This window comes from Oncorhynchus tshawytscha, linkage group LG10, assembly GCF_018296145.1.
Source record: "Oncorhynchus tshawytscha isolate Ot180627B linkage group LG10, Otsh_v2.0, whole genome shotgun sequence".
Lineage (NCBI taxonomy): Eukaryota > Metazoa > Chordata > Actinopteri > Salmoniformes > Salmonidae > Oncorhynchus > Oncorhynchus tshawytscha.
This window is the reverse complement of record NC_056438.1, coordinates 66,558,233-66,578,316: the sequence shown is the minus strand read 5'-3', so window position 1 is coordinate 66,578,316 and position 20,084 is coordinate 66,558,233. Positions and strand designations below refer to the sequence as shown.

At 41.5% G+C, this 20,084-nt stretch overlaps 2 protein-coding genes across 2 annotated transcripts; both read left to right on the top strand.

The window, feature by feature from the left end:
- Positions 1-4,339, top strand: LOC112260718 (zinc finger protein 805). The gene is made up of 2 exons (XM_024436025.2): positions 1-442; positions 2,679-4,339. Exons 1-2 carry the CDS (start codon positions 166-168, stop codon positions 3,725-3,727), a joined length of 1,326 nt encoding a protein of 441 aa, XP_024291793.2. The 5' UTR covers positions 1-165; the 3' UTR covers positions 3,728-4,339.
- An 11,252-nt stretch (positions 4,340-15,591) lies between these two features.
- On the top strand, positions 15,592-19,640 carry LOC121847495 (zinc finger protein 160-like). Its single transcript, XM_042328895.1, has 2 exons — positions 15,592-16,045; positions 18,409-19,640. Exons 1-2 carry the CDS (start codon positions 15,769-15,771, stop codon positions 19,437-19,439), a joined length of 1,308 nt encoding a protein of 435 aa, XP_042184829.1. The 5' UTR covers positions 15,592-15,768; the 3' UTR covers positions 19,440-19,640.
- The last annotated feature ends 444 nt before the right edge of the window (positions 19,641-20,084 follow it).

The following is a 20,084-nucleotide window of genomic DNA, read 5'->3' as shown; positions in this document are numbered from 1 at the left end:
CATTTCCGTTATCCGGCGTTTGGAAAGAGAACATTTTTTTCACAGACAGTGCTGCTTGCCAGCTTCGACAAGCTGTACAGTAGTAGAAACAATTGTTATAAACATTTCACAGAGGCACTAGCATTGCATATTCGTTTGTAATAACGGTGATTTTATTTGAAAACAATGTCTAACACTGTTTCTTTCAGTACACAAATAGCTGCAATCATGGATGTGCTAGCAAAGGCAGCTGTCGCAGAAATAACCAAACTTGTAGACGAGGGCACCGTCGTGCTACGGCTTGAAATGTGTCGGAAAGAAAATGAGATAGAAGGGCTTCAAAATAGTTTACAGCTGATGGAAAGAAAATTGCGGAAAGCTCAAAGCGAAGTATCAGCACGAGTAGCAAATGACAGGCAACATGCTGAAGGAATTCGGGTTGGGAGTGGGACTCCACAAAAAGGTGAGGCGAGCTGACTCGATTTAGTGCTATCAAGTCAGCTTATTTTGTCACTGTTCACGGTTTTGTTTGATACCTTATAATGGGTTCACAGCTTTGCAACCTATTGTTATTATTTTTTGATCAAATCATTTATGCTTGAGTTAACTTTTTCCCCCCTAATTTGCCACATCGAAACTAAAATCCATGGTCTAAAGAAATGACACAATTGCCATATTATAACCAGCCTCACTTAAAACATATCTGTTGCCCCGTTAGACCTATGAGATTCCCTTAGAACACACCACCTTCATACAGTTCCAACCAGAAGTGACGTATTCGTAGCTGGTTAGGAGCATAAACGTAGGAGGTTAAGAGAATTAAGTTAGGCTTAGCTAAAAATGCTCTCTTAACCTGCTACGGAAATTCACTTCCGGTCATAGCTGGTATGTTTTTAGGGAGTCCCTTTGAACTAGATACTTAGATTTTTTTAGGCAGATGTCATTCCTCGTGCTGAACAGATTTGCCTCAAGGACCCCTATGGGACTACCAATCACAGCCGGATGTGGTTCAGCCTGGATTCGTACCAGGGACTGCAGTGTCGCCTCTAGCACTGAGATGCAGTGCCTTAGACTGCTGTGCCACTCTATACCAGTAGATGGCCACACTATACCAGTAGATGCATATTAGCACATACGCTAATATACTAATATGCATCAAAGGGTTTACTGGTACTCATTAAAGTCCTGAAGATCACTTCATTACTCCCTTTTTGTTTAGAAAGCTCTACTTTACAAGCTTCTGACTTAACTTCATTGTTAAAGTATAAAAACATGATACCAAACCTGTTCACAGGGTTGGTTAACTCTTGACATTCCTTGGGTCTCCACCGAACTAGGTAAATCCACTTTTAGTTTTAACGCTTGACATTTTTGGAATCACTTACAAAATGAATTACATTTGGATTCCCTGGTGCCACTAGAGCAGTTTAAAACCCTGATGATAAATTAGATCACTGAGGTGTGCAATTGTTTTGATTCATTTCAATAATTTGTGGGTGAAGTTTGACTTTCTAATGTAATGTTCTTGTTATTCTATCTAGTATCTTCTAGTTGTATCTTTTATTTTATGTCCTCATGGAACCATTTGAAAATAACCCTGGTCTCAATTGGGCGCCCCTGATTAAATAAAATTTAATAATTAAATGCAATTTATTCAAATATTTTTCTCGTGAACCATCGGACCAAATAAAAATAGGCCCATGGTACATCTCTTAACATGAGCTTTTCTCAAACTAAGACAAAGGATTGGTCAAAAGATGGCTGAGTTATTGACAAATCAATAATCAGATTTTACGTGTTCAGTTATAAAACCACTGTAAATTCACTCCACAGTGGCCTATCAACTTAAAACTGTTCATCGTTATCATGTACGTCCCTAAGATGAACCACACTGAATTTGGTATTGATATCTCAAAGAACAGGGACACTATTAACTAATTATTTGCATATGTAATGCTAATGCTCAAAATCATCTGCAATAATCCCATGAATCATATGTCAGATTCAGTCCAGATTTTGTATTTAAAGTCATTGAATTAGCCTCTAATGAATTTGAGAATGATTCGTTGCTGATTTAAATAATGCAGACAAACAATGTGAAATATTGTTTTTAGAATAACGGTATAATCACATTGTTGCGCTATTATGTGGTCTGAATGTATTGAAAAGTGGACCTTTTTTTCTGGATAATGTAAAACCTTAGGTACTGCTGTTTGCGCAGTCTGCGACTATCTTTAAGTGCAATCAGTGAAAGCATTACCATGTTTATCTCTCAATATCACAAGGATGACGCAAGTGAACTTTAGTTTAATGCTGTATGTTTGAATGCAGCAGGTAATCATTCTTAAGTCATTACTTAATGTTTTGAGTTTATATACCAATTAGGAGGTCAGTTTGACTGGTTTATGTTAACTTTTGTGAAATATTTTCAGCATTAGTGTATTGGTATATTGAGGTCATCTTTGATTTCTGGTACTTTTATTATGTCTGTCTGTGTAAATGATTTAAATCTCAGTTGGTACACTCCACATTAGTGTTCCAAAATACTTCAATACTCTCACAGCTGTACTACTTGGTTTGTTATCCAAATGATCTTGTGTCCTTTCTGTCATCCTGTGAACTCCATTCATTGTTGCTCGCAGCAATATTTTAACTTTATAATTTCTAATAATTATATAAACTGTCTACTCTACTTCCAGGTGATGAAGAGAACCAAAAAGGCCAAGCCATGCCTGTAGAGGACCCAGTAGAGAGCTTCAATGAGCTGCAGCGTTCTGGACACCTTGAAGAGGCGAGGGGTGGACTGGAGTTTCTGGTGAAAGCAGAGCAGGTGGAAGAACATGTAGCCCAGGGAACCATACAAGATCCAGGAATCACAGACAGTGTGGACTTTAGAATGGACGAGAGAGATAGTCAGCTGTGGTCCTCTGTTACACAAGGACTAAGTGGGAATAATTCTGGCCACCCAGATGGGTCTTACTCTACAGGGAGATGCTTACAGATGTTCTCATCTCAGGCAGATCAATATCCCGCTCCCATCCCATCCCATCCTTCCTGTAACTCTTTGTCCATTGTAGGGAAACCACTGGATGACATATTCAGCACTGTCCCACTGAAAGTGGAGCCTGAGAGGCATCCTGTGTATCATGACGATGCCATGTCTGAGTCCATACATGTTGTGCAGGAGCAGTACAGAGATACTCTGCATCCTGTTGTGAGGGAGGGCTTGATTTTACATCCCAGACTGCAGCAGCCAGGACCTTCTTCACAAGGGCTCTTGAGAGCAACTGAGATTACATCAGAGTCTCACTCACACAACCAAGAGCATATTCTTAATAAGAACAGATTGAAAACAAAGAGGTTGGTAAATGTTTGGAGAGCTGTACCAAACCAAAAAGTGTTCATCTGCTCATTGTGTGGAAAGAGCTTCCACCGCCATTGTCAACTTGAAGCACACCAACACTCTCATGCTGGAGTCAAGCCATACAGATGTCTTGAGTGTGGGAAAAGTTTTACTCAGAAAAAAAGACTTAAGTCACATCAGAGTGTTCACACGGGTGAGAGACCTTTCAGTTGCAGACTCTGTGGCAAGATGTTTACAAGGCAGGACAACTGCCAAAGACATGAGCGATTTCACAGTGGACAAAAGCCATTTAATTGTGTTCAGTGTGGTAAAAGTTTCACAGTTCTCAGTAATCTCAAACTACATCAAAAACATCAATGTAAATTTGCCAATGTCAGAATGTAAGATTACAACATGCAAAGTGTATTTCTCAGTGTTGGACACTTAATGAACTGTTAATATCGATTGTTGAGCCATGTACTGAGATTAGCAGGTTTAGGTTTCCAACATGACACTGGTTTCTAAATGATGAATTAAGTATTTTCTTTGCCTCACCAAGAGAGCAATAGTTGCATGATAGCTTGAATTTCCTTGCGCATATGCTCCTGTAGTTACGATGAATTTTTGTGATCATAGCAGCAGTTTGAGCTAGTGCATTTTGGGGTTGAAAATAAATTTGACATTTGATTGCATTGTAAAACATCTTTAAAATTTCTTCAATGACTTCAGTGTAAGTACAATGCAACAAAATGTGAAACTGTGCTTTTTGACAACTGTCAATGAACCCCTATTTTTGTTTACAGATAGTTGAACTGTTGCCACACAGTTCGACAGTAAGCTAGGCTGACTATGTAACTTAAATTGCATGATTAACATTATTGCTTGAGAATTTTGTATCGTGTTGGTTTTGACATGACTAATAATAGCCAAATTGTTTCTTCCTGTTGTAGCCACTGTAGGTGTCCACTCCCAAGTGCGACTGTCAGAAGGATGCATTAAAGGCTTATTTTGACTTGGCGTCTGCTCTAGGTCTGATTTCCCAAAAGCCTCTTAAGGCTGAGTTCATCGTTAAAACCTTCATAGGAGCATCATTAAACTTCTGCGCTGTTTCCCAAAACCATCGTTAACTAAAGTTGCACTTGAAAATGCTCATTATTTACCGACTGCCTCAGACCACTGGTAGAACAGCTAAGTGCGTCATTAGATGCTTTCCCCCCCCCTTCTGTGTCACTTTATACACTGAATATCTCTGCAAAACATAGAATCAAGATGTTTATCTCTGTGACCGACGATAACTTCAGAACGAAATCGACCACACATACTAAGTTGCCAATGTCTTTTCAATTGTTGCAAATAAGCGAAAGTCGAAAAGATGCTTCAAATGAAAACCGATGACTGCATTAAAAGATAAATACAGTAGGATTATAGGCTTTGGTTAGATTCCTGGGACCACCCATACTAAAAATGTATGCACCATTGGAGGCTGGTGGGAGGAACTATAGGAGGACAGCTCATTGTACTGGCTGAAATGGAACAAATGGAGTGGTATCAAGCACGCATGTTTGACTCTTTTCCAATAATTCCATTCCAGCCATTACAATGAGCCGTCCTCCTATAGCTCCTCCTACCAGCCTCCACTCGAATGCACACATGACTGTGAATCACTTTGGATAAATGCGTTTGCTAAATGGCATATTTTATACTTCAATATGTTGAAATCAAATTCATGTTCACTCAATTGAGCTACTGTCTGTAATTTTTGCCTCGATATTTTACATTATCTGTAATAACAGGTGCACAATGATGTGCCAAATGTGATTTAGCTAAGGCTAAGCCGACTATTTGCAGTCATGGGTTATAACAGATCTATAGGAGTTGACCCATCATCAGTATTGTGGCATCAATCATGTACTTTATGTATTTCTGAGCACCTCCAAGATGATGGCTACTGCAGGAACACCCCCAAATTGCTGGTCTAGCAATACAAAGGTTGCATGTTCGTTTTATTCGAAACGTAACCCATTTCTCTAACCTATGCTAATTCACCTAATCATTATCTTTATATTTCCCGTAACTGCCTAAGTAGATTCTTTCCATAATTATTCTTTGTTGTTACAGCGCAACAAGCAACCTGGTCTCAGATAAATACGTCCTCCAATATGTATTTTTTTAAATACCTTTTATTAAACTAAGCAAGTCAGTTAAGAACAAATTCTTATTTACAATGACGGCCTACCGGGAAACAGTGGGTTAACTGCCTTGTTCAGGGGCAGAACGACAGATTTTTACATTGTCAGCTTGGGGATTCGATCCAGCAACCTTTCGTTTACTAGCCCAACGCTCTAACCAGTAGGCCCCATGATGTATAACAAGTTACATCATCCAATTCGGTACTTCCGGGTAAGACGTATGATTATTATACATCATCTAATTTGTATGATACTGTACAACAACTATTATATTCATAATGTAACATCATACTGAATAATACAAATTCCCCTGAGTCCATGTTGAAAAATTCTGACATTCACCACTGCTCTTTCACTATATATTTCCATTCATATGTTAACACAGTGCATTCGTAAAGTATTCAGACCCCTTGACTTTATCCACATTTTGTTAATTTAAATAGATCAAATAACGTTTTCCTCAATCTATACACAATACCTCATAATGACAAAGAAAAAAAGTGGTTTTAGATTTTGCAAAGTAAAATAAACAGATGCCTTATTTACATAAGTATTCAGATCCTTTGTTATGAGACTCAGGTGATTTCAGGTGCATCCTGTTTCCATTGATCATCCTTGAGATATTTCTACAACTTGGAGTCCACTTGTGGAAAATTCCATTGATTTGACATGATTTGGAAAGGCACATACCTGTCTGTATAAGGTCCCATAGTTGACAGTGGATGTCAGAGAAAAAAACAATCCATGAGGTCAAAGGAATTGTCCGTAGAACTCTGAGACAGGATTGTCGAGGCAAAGATCTGGGGAAAGGTACCAAAAGATTTTTGCGGCATTGAAGGTCCCCAAGAACACAGTGGCCTCCATCATTCTTAAATGGAAGAAGTTTGGAACCAACAAGACTCTTCCTAGAGCTGGTCGCCCGGCAACCTGAGCAATTGGGGGAGAAGGGCCTTGGTCAGGGAGGTGACCAAGAACCCGATGGTCTCTCAGACAGAGCTCCAAAGTTCCTCTGTGGAGATGGAATAACCTTTCAGAAGGACAACCATCTCTGCAGCACTCCACCTATCAGCCCTTTATGGTAGAGTGCCCAGATGGAAGCCACTCTTCAGTAAAAGGCAGATGACAGCCCACTTGGAGTTTGCCAAAAGCCACCTAAAGAACTCAGACCATGAGAAACAATATTCTCTGGTCGGATGAAACCAAGATTGAACTCTTTGGCCTGAATGCCAAGCGTCACGTCTGGAGGAAACCTGGCACCATCCCTACGGTAAAGCATGGTGGTGGCAGCATCATGCTGAGGGGATGTTTTTCTGCAGTAGAGACTGAGACTAGTCAGGATCAAAGGAAAGAAGAAGAGAGCTAAGTACAGGAAGATCCTTGATGAAAACCTGCTCCAAAGCGCTCAGGACCTCAGACTGGGGTGAAGGTTCACCTGAATGTCCTTGAGTGGCCCAGCCAAAGCCTGGACTTGAGCCTGATCGAACATCTCTGGAGAGACCGGAAAATAGCTGTGCAGAAAAGCTCCACATCCAACCTGACAGAGCTTGAGAGGATCCGCAGGGGAAAAAATGGGAGAACCCCCCCCAATACAGGTGTGCCAAGATTGTAGTGTCATACCCAAGAAGAGTCAAGGTTATAATCACTGCCAAAGGTGCTTTAACAAAGTACTGAGTAAAGGGTCTGAATGCTTATATAAATGTAATTTCAGTTTATAACAAAAAAAATGTAATACATTTTAGAATAAGGCTGTAACATAACAAAATGTGGAAATTGTGAAGGGGTCTGAATACTCTCTGAGAAAAAAGTTGTGAATTTCCTCAATACATGCCACTACGAGCGTTTCTGCATCTCACCGGTAGAAACGGGCCAGCTACATTACCCTGGTTGTAATCAAACCCTAATATCCAGAATTCATGGTGATTTCGCGAGGTGAAGGACCTCCCCATGGAGGTGTGAGAAATATTAAAATGTCTGTGTTTTTAGCCAGCACTTTAAGCCAAAGGATTTTGAAAATGGCACTGAAGTCTCAATTTATATGGTTGCCAGGTCATCAAACGTTGAAAAGTGATGCCATTCTATTGGTTTTCCCCTTCACTTCAAAGAGGGAGCTATCTGATCAGCCAACATCAGCACAGCAGAAATTAAGTCAATCTGGGGTAATGGTTGTGGGATGTTGCTGGACATTAGCGGAAACTGGAACACGATGTGGTACACAATGATCCAAAGCATCCCAAACATGCTCAATGGGTGACGTGCCTGGGGAGTATGCAGAACATGGAAGAACTGGGACGTTTTTAGCTTCTAGGAATTGTGTACAGATCCTTGCAACATGTGGCGGTGTATTATCATGCTGAAGCGATCAGGATATCAAATCAAATCAAATTTTATTTGTCACATACACATGGTTAGCAGATGTTAATGCGAGTGTAGCGAAATGCTTGTGCTTCTAGTTCCGACAATGCAGTAATAACGAGCAAGTAATCTAACTAACAATCCCCCAAAAAAACTACTGTCATACACAGTGTAAGGGGATAAAGAATATGTACATAAGGATATATGAATGAGTGATGGTACAGAGCAGCATAGGCAAGATACAGTAGATGATATCGAGTACAGTATATACATATGAGATAAGTATGTAAACCAAGTGGCATAGTTAAAGTGGCTAGTGATACATGTATTACATAAGGATGCAGTCGATGATATAGAGTACAGTATCAACGTATGCATATGAGATGAACAATGTAGGGTAAGTAACATTATATAAGGTAGCATTGTTTAAAGTGGCTAGTGATATATTTACATCATTTCCCATCAATTCCCATGATTAAAGTGGCTGGAGTAGAGTCAGTGTCATTGACAGTGTGTTGGCAGTAGCCACTCAATGTTAGTGGTGGCTGTTTAACAGTCTGATGGCCTTGAGATAGAAGCTGTTTTTCAGTCTCTCGGTCCCAGCTTTGATGCACCTGTACTGACCTCGCCTTCTGGATGGCAGCGGGGTGAACAGGCAGTGGCTCGGGTGGTTGATGTCCTTGATGATCTTTATGGCCTTCCTGTAGCATCGGGTGGTGTAGGTGTCCTGGAGGGCAGGTAGTTTGCCCCCGGTGATGCGTTGTGCAGACCTCACTACCCTCTGGAGAGCCTTACGGTTGAGGGCGGTGCAGTTGCCATACCAGGCGGTGATACAGCCCGCCAGGATGCTCTCGATTGTGCATCTGTAGAAGTTTGTGAGTGCTTTTGGTGACAAGCCGAATTTCTTCAGCCTCCTGAGGTTGAAGAGGCGCTGCTGCGCATTCCTCACGATGCTGTCTGTGTGAGTGGACCAATTCAGTTTGTCTGTGATGTGTATGCCGAGGAACTTAAAACTTGCTACCCTCTCCACTACTGTTCCATCGATGTGGATGGGGGTGTTCCCTCTGCTGTTTCCTGAAGTCCACAATCATCTCCTTAGTTTTGTTGACGTTGAGTGTGAGGTTATTTTCCTGACACCACACTCCGAGGGCCCTCACCTCCTCCCTGTAGGCCGTCTCGTCGTTGTTGGTGATCAAGCCTACCACTGTTGTGTCGTCCGCAAACTTGATGATTGAGTTGGAGCGTGCATGGCCACGCAGTCGTGGGTGAACAGGGAGTACAGGAGAGGGCTCCGAACGCACCCTTGTGGGGCCCCAGTGTTGAGGATCAGCGGGGAGGAGATGTTGTTGCCTACCCTCACCACCTGGGGGCGGCCCGTCAGGAAGTCCAGTACCCAGTTGCACAGGGCGGGGTCGAGACCCAGGGTCTCGAGCTTGATGACGAGCTTGGAGGGTACTATGGTGTTGAATGCCGAGCTGTAGTCGATGAACAGCATTCTCACATAGGTATTCCTCTTGTCCAGATGGGTTAGGGCAGTGTGCAGTGTGGTTGAGATTGCATCGTCTGTGGACCTATTTGGGCGGTAAGCAAATTGGAGTGGGTCAAGGGTGTCAGGTAGGGTGGAGGTGATATGGTCCTTGACTAGTCTCTCAAAGCACTTCATGATGACGGATGTGAGTGCTACGGGGCGGTAGTCGTTTAGCTCAGTTACCTTAGCTTTCTTGGGAACAGGAACAATGGTGGCCCTCTTGAAGCATGTGGGAACAGCAGACTGGTATAGGGATTGATTGAATATGTCCGTAAACACACCGGCCAGCTGGTCTGCGCATGCGCTCTGATATCGCCAGGGTATCTCTGTGCATTCAAATTGCCATTTATAAAATGCAATCGTATTCGTTGTCAGTAGCTTATGCCTGCCCATACCATAACCCCACCACCATGGGGCAGTCTGTTCACAACATTAAAATCAGCGAACCGCTCGCCCACACAACATTATACACATGGACTGCAGTTGTGAGGCAGGTTGGATGTACTACCAAATTCTCTAAAACGACATTGAAGGTGGCTTATGGTAGAGAAATGAACACTCAATTCTCTGTCAACAGCTCTGGTGGTCATTCCTGCAGTCATCATGCCAATTGAATGCTCAATCAACTTGAGAGGGATGTAACCAATTTTGTGCACAGAATTTGAGAGAGATACGCTTTCTGTGGAAATGGACATTTTTCAGCACCCTTATTTCAGCTCATGAAACATGGGATCAACACTTTACATGTTGAGTTTATATTTTTGTAAAGTATACATTTCTTTATCTAAACCAAAATCTAGTTAGCTAGCTTTCATAATACGCTTGTGAGACATTTCATAGCATATCAATGTAATTAGGCAGCTGCTATCTGGCTATGTGATTTGTAACTTATATTATATTGTTTTATATCTGTTGATGTTTCAATATTCAGTTTTTATTGTAATGTGTACAGGGCTCTCTTGTAAAATAGATTCTTCCTGCGGCTTCTGTCCCTCTCCTCGCCCCTACCTGGGCTTGAACCACAGACCCTCTGCACACATAGACAACAGCCACCCTTGAAGCATCGTTACCCATCGCTCCACAAAAGCAGCAGCCCTTGCAGAGCAAGGGGAACAACTACTTCAAGGTCTCAGAGCGAGTAACGTCACCGATTGAAACGCTATTAGCGCGCACCCCGCTAACTTGCTAGCCATTTCACAATGGTTCCACAGGCATAAGCTATGGACAAAAAAAATGGCATTTTATCGATGGCAATTTGAATGCACAGAGATACCGTGACGAGATCCTGATCACTTCAGCATGATAATACACAGCCACATGTTGCAAGGATCTGTACACAATTCCTAGAAGCTAAAAAAATGTCCCATCACCCAGATGGGCCAGTCGTGTGAGAAACTCGTCATCATGCAAGTGGTCAGACAAATGAAAATGATGGTCAGTAAAGAACTTGAAGCTCGTCTATCAATTTAAAAAAAAAATGTGTCAATACTTTGACCCTTGATAACCAGCGCACTTCTGTATGTTGTAAAAGCGTTACATGGTCGCTGCCCATATCATTGCATAGTGCAGAAAATATGAGAGTTCAGGGGCCTTGCCTTAACAAAGTTAAACATTTCACTGTTGTGTCCAAAATGTCTTTCAAACTGTCAGGGCATTCCCTTGGCAGCAAGAGCCTCTCGGTGGATGCTGCAGTGGACCTAAGTGGCGTCCGGAGCAACTGCTTGCATGTGCATTACCACTCCACTTTGTCCCAACACATCTTGCCCACCAAAGTCCATTTGATGTCACAAAGCTGTCCAGTACATTAAAAATATCTGCTCCTGTTGTCCTGGTTTCCAGAAGAGGATGTATTCTTTAATTGACCCCCCCATAAACGTAACGGACATATACCAGGAGCTGTGCCAGGCCCGCCACATCTGTTGACTCATCCAGCTGTAACACATAGAATTCACTGGCTTGTATGCGACGCAGTAATTGTTTCAAAACATCTCCTGCCATGTCACTGATGCGTCGTTAAACGGTGTTGTTTGATTAAGGCATTTGTCTGTATAGTTTTTTGGGGGCCTTTCCCCCCCACATTGTCTCAGCCATATCTATGGCAGCAGGAATAATTAAGTCCTCCACAATGGTATGGGGCTTGCCTGTCCTAGCCACTCAGTAGCTCACCGTATAAGATGCTTCTAGCCCCTTCTGATTAATGGTATCTGTTGCTGTTATACATGTCTTACTACTCTGAAAGTCGTCTTAATTCTCACTCAATATTTTTGACTGAGGAAAGGCACGACTCCCAATATAAGTTAACCCCAAATCAATGTAGTTATCATATTTGCACCTCTTCGATGGTCCAATGTCCCTGTCTGTTGTTCGGTGCTGTCCCGGGTAAGAGGAAAGTAGGTCTTCGGCTGCATCAGATTCACAACTGTCAGTGTCCATGCTAGCTGGGTTAACAACAAATGTAGAATTACTGATGCTAGCACTGGATGTGCTCCTGGAAGCAAAACAACGTGTGTCGTCGACAGGTGCAGGTGTAGTACTACTGGTTGTAGCAGTACTACCAGTAGAGTTGGTATGAGTCTCTATAGACGCAGGCCTTACTTTTTTTAATCATTTATCCATTTTCGACCAAACGGAATGAGCAGCTGCTACATTTGGCTACATACGGACCGTTAGTGGAATTCCCGCGAGAGAGTAACGGTTTTTGTGATTGGATGTTTATTATTTAACTAGGCTACCTGTATTTGACATTGTGTTATTTTGCTGAACACTAGATGGCTTCATTTTATTTTTGGCAGTGAGAAGAGGCTACTCAGGCGATTAAAAAAAACTCACCCAAATGTATAGCCCTGTTGTAAAATATAAATGGACTGTTTGATAATGTGACTAATTAAAAAATAAAAAATTATGTGAATCACATTTTTATATGGCGTAGCTCCGACGGCATTGGGGGTACACGTACCCCAGTTTGGGAATACCTGGTTTAGTTGATGCCAACTCCTGAGCTTAGACTACCTGCCATCTGTCTTCGCCCGCCTTACATCCAGTCATAAAGAAACCTGTCACTACAACCTAAATACATTTTAAACCAGACAGGAGATGGAGATTAAGGGGGTAAAGAGGAGGGCACTTGCGATCAGCGAATCTGCAAGAAAACGCTAAAATGCCTGTTGATGACCTGAGAGAATATTAAGTTTAGTACATATCTGCTGTTGAACGTACATCTCTGCTGACCGAGATCGATCATCTAAGAGAGAGAGAAAAATAAAGCAAAATCCTGCAAAATAAAGGTAGATCGGCTGTCCATTAATCAAGCAAGTTTCAAGAACGATGACAAGAGTGTACAGGAGTTGACAGGCCTGCCATCCTATGCAAAATTGATAAATTCACAAAATGTGTAGGCTACATTTCAAGCTGCCTTGCCTAGTTAAATAAACGTTCAATTAAAAAAAGTAGTCTTTGAAAAGCCAGTCAGGTAAAAAGCTTATGTATTAATTAATTAAAGGGGCAGTGTTGTATTTTGAGACAGGTTTGAATATGCAAATACGCCAATAGACAGAGGGGTAGCCTATATTGTCTAATTCTCTGTTTGGTAATAAAAATACATTTTATTTTCTAAAGTGGTTTCTTGCGTCATTCAACACAATTACAATGCAATGCACAGTCACCTATTTGGCCCATAGTGTTACAGACCATGTTAAAAAAAAATGAATTAACGTCAAGACCTTCATATGGTAAAAACGTTTTTATAAGTCTCATGCAATTTAGGCCTGCATTGAACACCTCATACTGTAAGCTATATCATAGAAATCAAAAGCTATTTCATGTGAATGGTATGGGATTTGCTCCATTTGATTTGTTGGTAGGCCTACATTATGCTCAAAAGGCCACAAAAGCCTATTTGCTACTGTCTAAAACTGTAAGGGTACACTGTAAAAACATGCCGGAAGTTGCACAGAATTCTCCCAATGTTCAAAGTTTCGCTCACAAGACCTAAAATTTACTCCGTGCAACAAAAGATTTGAGGGAACATTTGTTACAGCATTTATTGAGTGGTAGAAAAATTGTGTATAACTAACCCAAGAAAGTTAATCTGTGTAGTTTACAGTGGGAGAAAATTAAGCATAGTGGGCAGAACAAGCAAGGAGGTGGGCAATGCCGAGTTTGAGCTCAGTGTGTTCTGTGGTAGGGCAAGCAAGTAGAAAATAAGGAGTGTTGCGCCGTGATTGGCTCAGTGTTCTGTCACTCATGGGGACACTACAGCACTGCCAAGTCTAAGGGGAGAGCTACAAAATCCTAGCACCTTGGGTGCTGCCATAGAGTTACATTAGAAGAGCCCATCCAAGAAGGCTCAAGGTCATTGGCCACAGATAAAATTACGTCAAATCACGTTATATGTACAGTAGCTTTGATTGGACTGATCATGTCAACATCATACTTTCAAAATCTTAAACTTTAAACAACAAGTTGGAAATCACAAATTCAACAATGAGTGGTTTGGAAGGAATCAGTGACAGTGGCTAACATCAACTGCAAGCATTGCAAAGCAAACATTAGCCTGTTATTCAGTGGAGTGGCTGTGTGATGCCAAATCTGGGATTAAGGTGCTCTTTTCCAAATGTAAAATGATAGTCATTCAACATTGGCCATGCTGTCAATGAAGCATGATTTGTGCCGCGCTCAAAACAACTATTAACTTGGAACTGTGAAAACTTGACTTCAGCAAGTCCAAGACAACTGGGAAGTCAAGAAATAAATAAGCTCCAACTGGGAAAATAAGTTTTGAATGGTCATCCAACTCTGAATTGTAAATCCAGGCTCTTTCTAGAGCTACGACCTGAAGATCAATGACGTCATCATGATTCGACCTGAGTTCCCAGTATTTTGAAAGCAACATAAATCCAGAGAATGCCAGACTTTGAGGACAAAATTTGCCCTCGAAGGACCACCACACCACCCTCCTGTTCAAGTGAGCACAGCACAACAAGGTGAGTCAAAAAAAATGTATTGTATGCTGCTGCATAAATTATGTAATATGCCAGGGAGATATGTATACTGTAGCTAAGAAAGTAATACTAAGTGTATGTTGTGTAGGAAGATGTTAGTAGCCCATGTGCCTCAACCTAATAATTTGGTCTATTTACCCCTCTTAATTTCACCTACTGTTCTGACTTGGTAGTGCACACGTAGTCTATAACCCGGTTTAGAGAAATGTAATCATTGAATATTGTAAGAACTTTCATTGTCTGTTTATATGCCTCCTTTATTTATCTTACGGTTCTGACTTGGTGTACAGGGAGAACACTGTAAGAACGGCCTATGTTCTGAAGTTTCTCGCTGTACGTTTAAAAGGTGCTAAACAAATAGTTATATTGCCTACGTCCGTCCTAGCTTGCTCATTAATGTCTTACTTGAAATTACGGATTGCCTCTTATCTGCTTCTCGTCCACTTTATGCCATAGTTTGTACATCTTAATTGTCATTAGAAGCCACATTTGTTTAAGCAAGTCAGCCATATCAGCTATGTTTTTTTTAAAGGCAGTAAATGAGGCTGAATGAACTGTTTTGCTGCCAGACAAGAATCTGCTGATAGCCAGGTGTAGCAGTGGTAAGATGTTGAGACTGCTGTTGGGTCAGCTTTATGTAGGCTGTTTGTGGGCACCGTTTGTCACCGTTATAGTACAATTAATGTATTGTTTAGTGTTGTGGCATTGCTGGCATGCATCCATCCCACTTTTGTTTTTTTCCCCCACCCATTTTTACATCCTAAAATCGCCACTGCCTCAGGCTGTTGACCTGATTCAGATTGGGTTAAAGTAGTGGAATAAGGTGTTGGGTTTAGATGAGTAGTTGGTTAGTTGGTAGGGTAATTAAAAATATATACTATTTTTTTCTGGTTCCCCTTGCACATTTTGTATCACAAGGTGTAGTGGGGCAGCAGGTAGACTAGTGGTTAGAGCATTGTGCCAGTAGCTAAAAGGTTGCTGGATCGAATCTCCAAGCTGACAAGGTTAAATCTGTCATTCTGGCCCTGAATAAGGCAGTTTACCCATTGTTCCCCCGTAGTCCGTCATTGTAAATAAGACCTTGTTCTTCAGGATTGACTTGCCTAGTTAAGTAAAAAATAGTTCAGTTGGATGCGGTAATGTAATGTATTGGATGCCAACCTCCGTTAAACCTCACCGAAGAAGAAGTTTAGGGAAAACCTTTGTCGTCATTTCCGTTATCCATCTTTCCTGACTTCTTTTTTTACCAAACAATGTGGCTTGCCAGTTTCGATAAGCTGTACAGTTGTCGAAACGATTCTGTTATAAACATTTCCCAGAGGCACTAGCACTACATATTCGTTTTTGTATAACAGCAGTGATTTTATTTGAAGAACAATGTCTAACACTGTTTCTTTCAGTACACAAATAGCTGCAATCATGGATGTGCTATCAAAGGCAGCAGTTGCAGAAATAACCAAACTTGTAGACGAGGGCACCGTCGTGCTACGGCTTGAAATGTGTCGGAAAGAAAATGAGATAGAAGGGCTTCAAAATAGTTTACAGCTGATGGAAAGAGAATTGAGGAAAGCTCAACGAGAAGCAGCAACACGAGTGACAAATGACAGGCAACATGCTGAGGAAATCCAGGTTGGGAGTGGGACTCCACAAAAAGGTAAGAGTATGTGCTTTTAGCAACGCGGGTAAATGTACATACACTAGCGTTGCTTTCCATTGTATCCATAAAAAGGATGCCAGCTAATTCATGATTTCGACTGCCTGAGAAACACTGTCTCGTCCCGACTCGTTCATTACTATGGGACAGCTGGAGATAGAATTTGAATATGGAAACAATCGACAGACAAATCCCTGCTGTTGAAATCTAAATGATAGTCTAAAAGAAATGTGAGATAATGTCTAGATGCTTTTTATAGTGGATATTACGTTTATAAATTGCCTGGCTAGGTTGATGAGACAGCGGATTGCACAGTCAGATGGAACAGAGTAAATAGGCATTTTAACGTCATTGATTTAGCTGGTGGTAACTTGTGTAATAGACACAGGCAGAATGCGGTTTTAATCATTCAGCATTCAGGATAAGACCAACCCGGTGTATAAGTAGAACATAAAACAATTTGACAAATAGTTGCATCCGTGAGTTTTATTGACTGTCAATAAAAGGTCCGCCAAAGCAAATCCAGATTTAAAAATTCATTGATATTAATGCTGTAAGTACAGAAATGTGTTTTCTCACTGGGAAATGAATATCCAACTAGGCAGTGAAAACTATAGTTGTGAGCTTGTTAAAGTATTAGACACTATGTCCTGGGATTTCCTGTGATTTTCTATGTAGAATAACCCCTTAAATCAAATCAAATCATATTTGTCACATACACATGGTTAGCAGATGTTAATGCGAGTGTAGCAATGCTTGTGCTTCTAGTTCCGACAATGCAGTAATAACCAACAAGTAATCTAACTAACAATTCCAAAACTACTGTCTTATACACACAAGTGTAAGGGGATAAAGAATATGTACATAAAGATATATGAATGAGTGATGGTACAGAGCAGCATAGGCAAGATGCAGTAGATGGTATCGAGTACAGTATATACATATGAGATGAGTATGTAAACAAAGTGGCATAGTTAAAGTGGCTAGTGATACATGTATTACATAAAGATGCAGTAGATGATATAGAGTACAGTATATACGTATACATATGAGATGAATAATGTCATAGGGGGGTGTTCCCTCTGCTGTTTCCTGAAGTCCACAATCATCTCCTTAGTTTTGTTGACGTTGAGTGTGAGGTTATTTTCCTGACACCACACTCCGAGGGCCCTCACCTCCTCCCTGTTGGCCGTCTCGTCGTTGTTGGTAATCAAGCCTACCACTGTTGTGTCGTCCGCAAACTTGATGATTGAGTTGGAGGCGTGCGTGGCCACGCAGTCGTGGGTGAACAGGGAGTACAGGAGAGGGCTCAGAACGCACCCTTGTGGGGCCCCAGTGTTGAGGTTCAGCGGGATGGAGATGTTGTTGCCTACCCTCACCACCTGGGGGCGGCCCGTCAGGAAGTCCAGTACCCAGTTGCACAGGGCGGGGTCGAGACCCAGGGTCTCGAGCTTGATGATGAGCTTGGAGCTTAGCATCTAATAACTTGTGTAGCTTGTGAAAAATGTTACGTGTGTTTTGGTGAGGGTCTAACATGCTGACCAGACCGGACACGTCGCGTGCACAAGCGTCGCAAATTAAATTTAGAAATCCATGTTATTCAATTAATGCACCCACACTGCTCGCGCGCGCCAACGAGCGCCTGCGCAACCAAGGACTAAAATAGAACTCATTCCTGTTTCTGATGGCAGATCGCGCTGAAAGTCCTGTCTCTCCCATCTCCTCATTGGTTTATAGAAGCAGGTACCCACGTGCCATCTCCTCATTGGTTATACCCACGTGGGTGACTGAAAGACGAACTGTTTTTCCGGTAGTTGTGGTAACACAATGAAAGTTTAGATGCAATCACCATATAAGTTAAACAAGAAAAAGCCTGGAAGAAGGAGAGATGACTAGAAACGATTTGGTTGGCCGTTTTATGTGCCGGAATCATTGTCGGAGTAGAGGTCCTTGTGCATTTCAGGTAAAATAACAACTCAATGTTTATATCCCGGGACAAATTAGCTAGCAACAGCAAGCATTGGGTTAAACAGGTCTGTTGTAACTTCTGGCTTCCCACAGATACAATTGAAAGCAATATGCAGTATGTAATAATATATATATACATGCCATTTAGAAGACTCTTATCCAAAGCAGCTTAGTCATGCATGCATATATTTTTTTGCATGGGTGTCTGGGAATCGAACCCACTACCCTGACGCTACAAGCACCATGCTTTACCAACTGAGCTACAAAGGACCACACCCCTTGTTGTAAATACACCCGAGGCATGCTGACATTTGGTGCTATCAAGTCAGGTTATTTTGCATTGTTCAAGGTGTTGTTTTAATGCTTATTTGACTTTACAATTACTCTACTTCCAGGTGATGAAGAGAACCAAAAAGGCCAAACCATGCCTGTAGAGGACCCAGTAGAGAGCTTCAATGAGTTGCAGCGTTCTGGACACCTTGAAGAGGCGAGGGGTGGACTGGAGTTTCTGGTGAAAGCAGAGCAGGTGGAAGAACATGTAGCCCAGGGAACCATACAAGATCCAGGAATCACAGACAGTGTGGACTTTAGAATGGACGAGAGAGATAGTCAGCTGTGGTCCTCTGTTACACAAGGACTAAGTGGGAATAATTCTGGCCACCCAGATGGGTCTTACTCTACAGGGAGATGCTTACAGATGTTCTCATCTCAGGCAGATCAATATCCCGCTCCCATCCCATCCCATCCTTCCTGTAACTCTTTGTCCATTGTAGGGAAACCACTGGATGACATATTCAGCACTGTCCCACTGAAAGTAGAGCCTGAGAGGCATCCTGTGTATCATGACGATGCCATGTCTGAGTCCATACATGTTGTGCAGGGGCAGTACAGAGATACTTTGCATCCTGTTGTGAGGGAGGGCTTGATTTTACATCCCAGAATGCAGCAGCCAGGACCTTCTTCACAAGGGCTCTTGAGAGCAACTGAGATTACATCAGAGTCTCACTCACACAACCAAGAGCATATTCTTAATAAGAACAGATTGAAAACAAAGAGGTTGGTAAATGTTTGGAGAGCTGTACCAAACCAAAAAGTGTTAATCTGCTCATTGTGTGGAAAGAGCTTCCACCGCCATTGTCAACTTGAAGCACACCAACACTCTCATGCTGGAGTCAAGCCATACAGATGTCTTGAGTGTGGGAAAAGTTTTACTCAGAAACAAAGACTTAAGTCACATCAGAGTGTTCACACGGGTGAGAGACCTTTCAGTTGCAGACTCTGTGGCAAGAGGTTTGCAAGGCAGGACAACTGCCAAACACATGAGCGATTTCACAGTGGACAAAAGCCATTTAGTTGTGTGCTGTGTGGTAAAAGTTTCACAGTTCTCTGTAACCTCAAACTACATCAAAAACATCAATGTAAGTAAATTTGCCAATGTCAGAATGTATGATTGCATGTTCTGTGTTTTCCTCAGCATTGTACACTTAATGGCCTGTTAATATTGATTGTTCAACTGTTCAACTGTACTGAGATTAGCAGGATTAGGTTTCCAATCAAGTATTTCAAGATGTCATCCAGTGATGTATAAGTACAGTAAAGTACACCACAAACTAAAGGGTAAAACATTTTTACTTGTGCTTTGTCATGACTTACCTGGACCACCTATTGAGATGTGCCTTTAGTTTTAATGTTTTTATTTCACCTTTATTTAACCAGGTAGGCCAGTTGAGAACAAGTTCTCATTTACAACTGCGACCTGGCCAAGATAAAGCAAAGCAGTACGACACAAACAACAACACAGAGTTACACATGGAATAAACAAACATACAGTCAAGTATGTAGTTACACATATATAAGTATGTAGTGTATATATATATATATATATATATATATATATATAATATATATATTTTACGTATTTAGTATACATAGTTAAGTAAATTGGGCATAAAATGAGGTGAAAAGGAGACTGGAGTGCCACTTTAAAATGTTGAACCTCTTCTTAATGTGATTTATCTTTGCCTCATCAAGAGAGCAACAGCTGCATGCTAGCTTAAATTGCTTTGTGCAT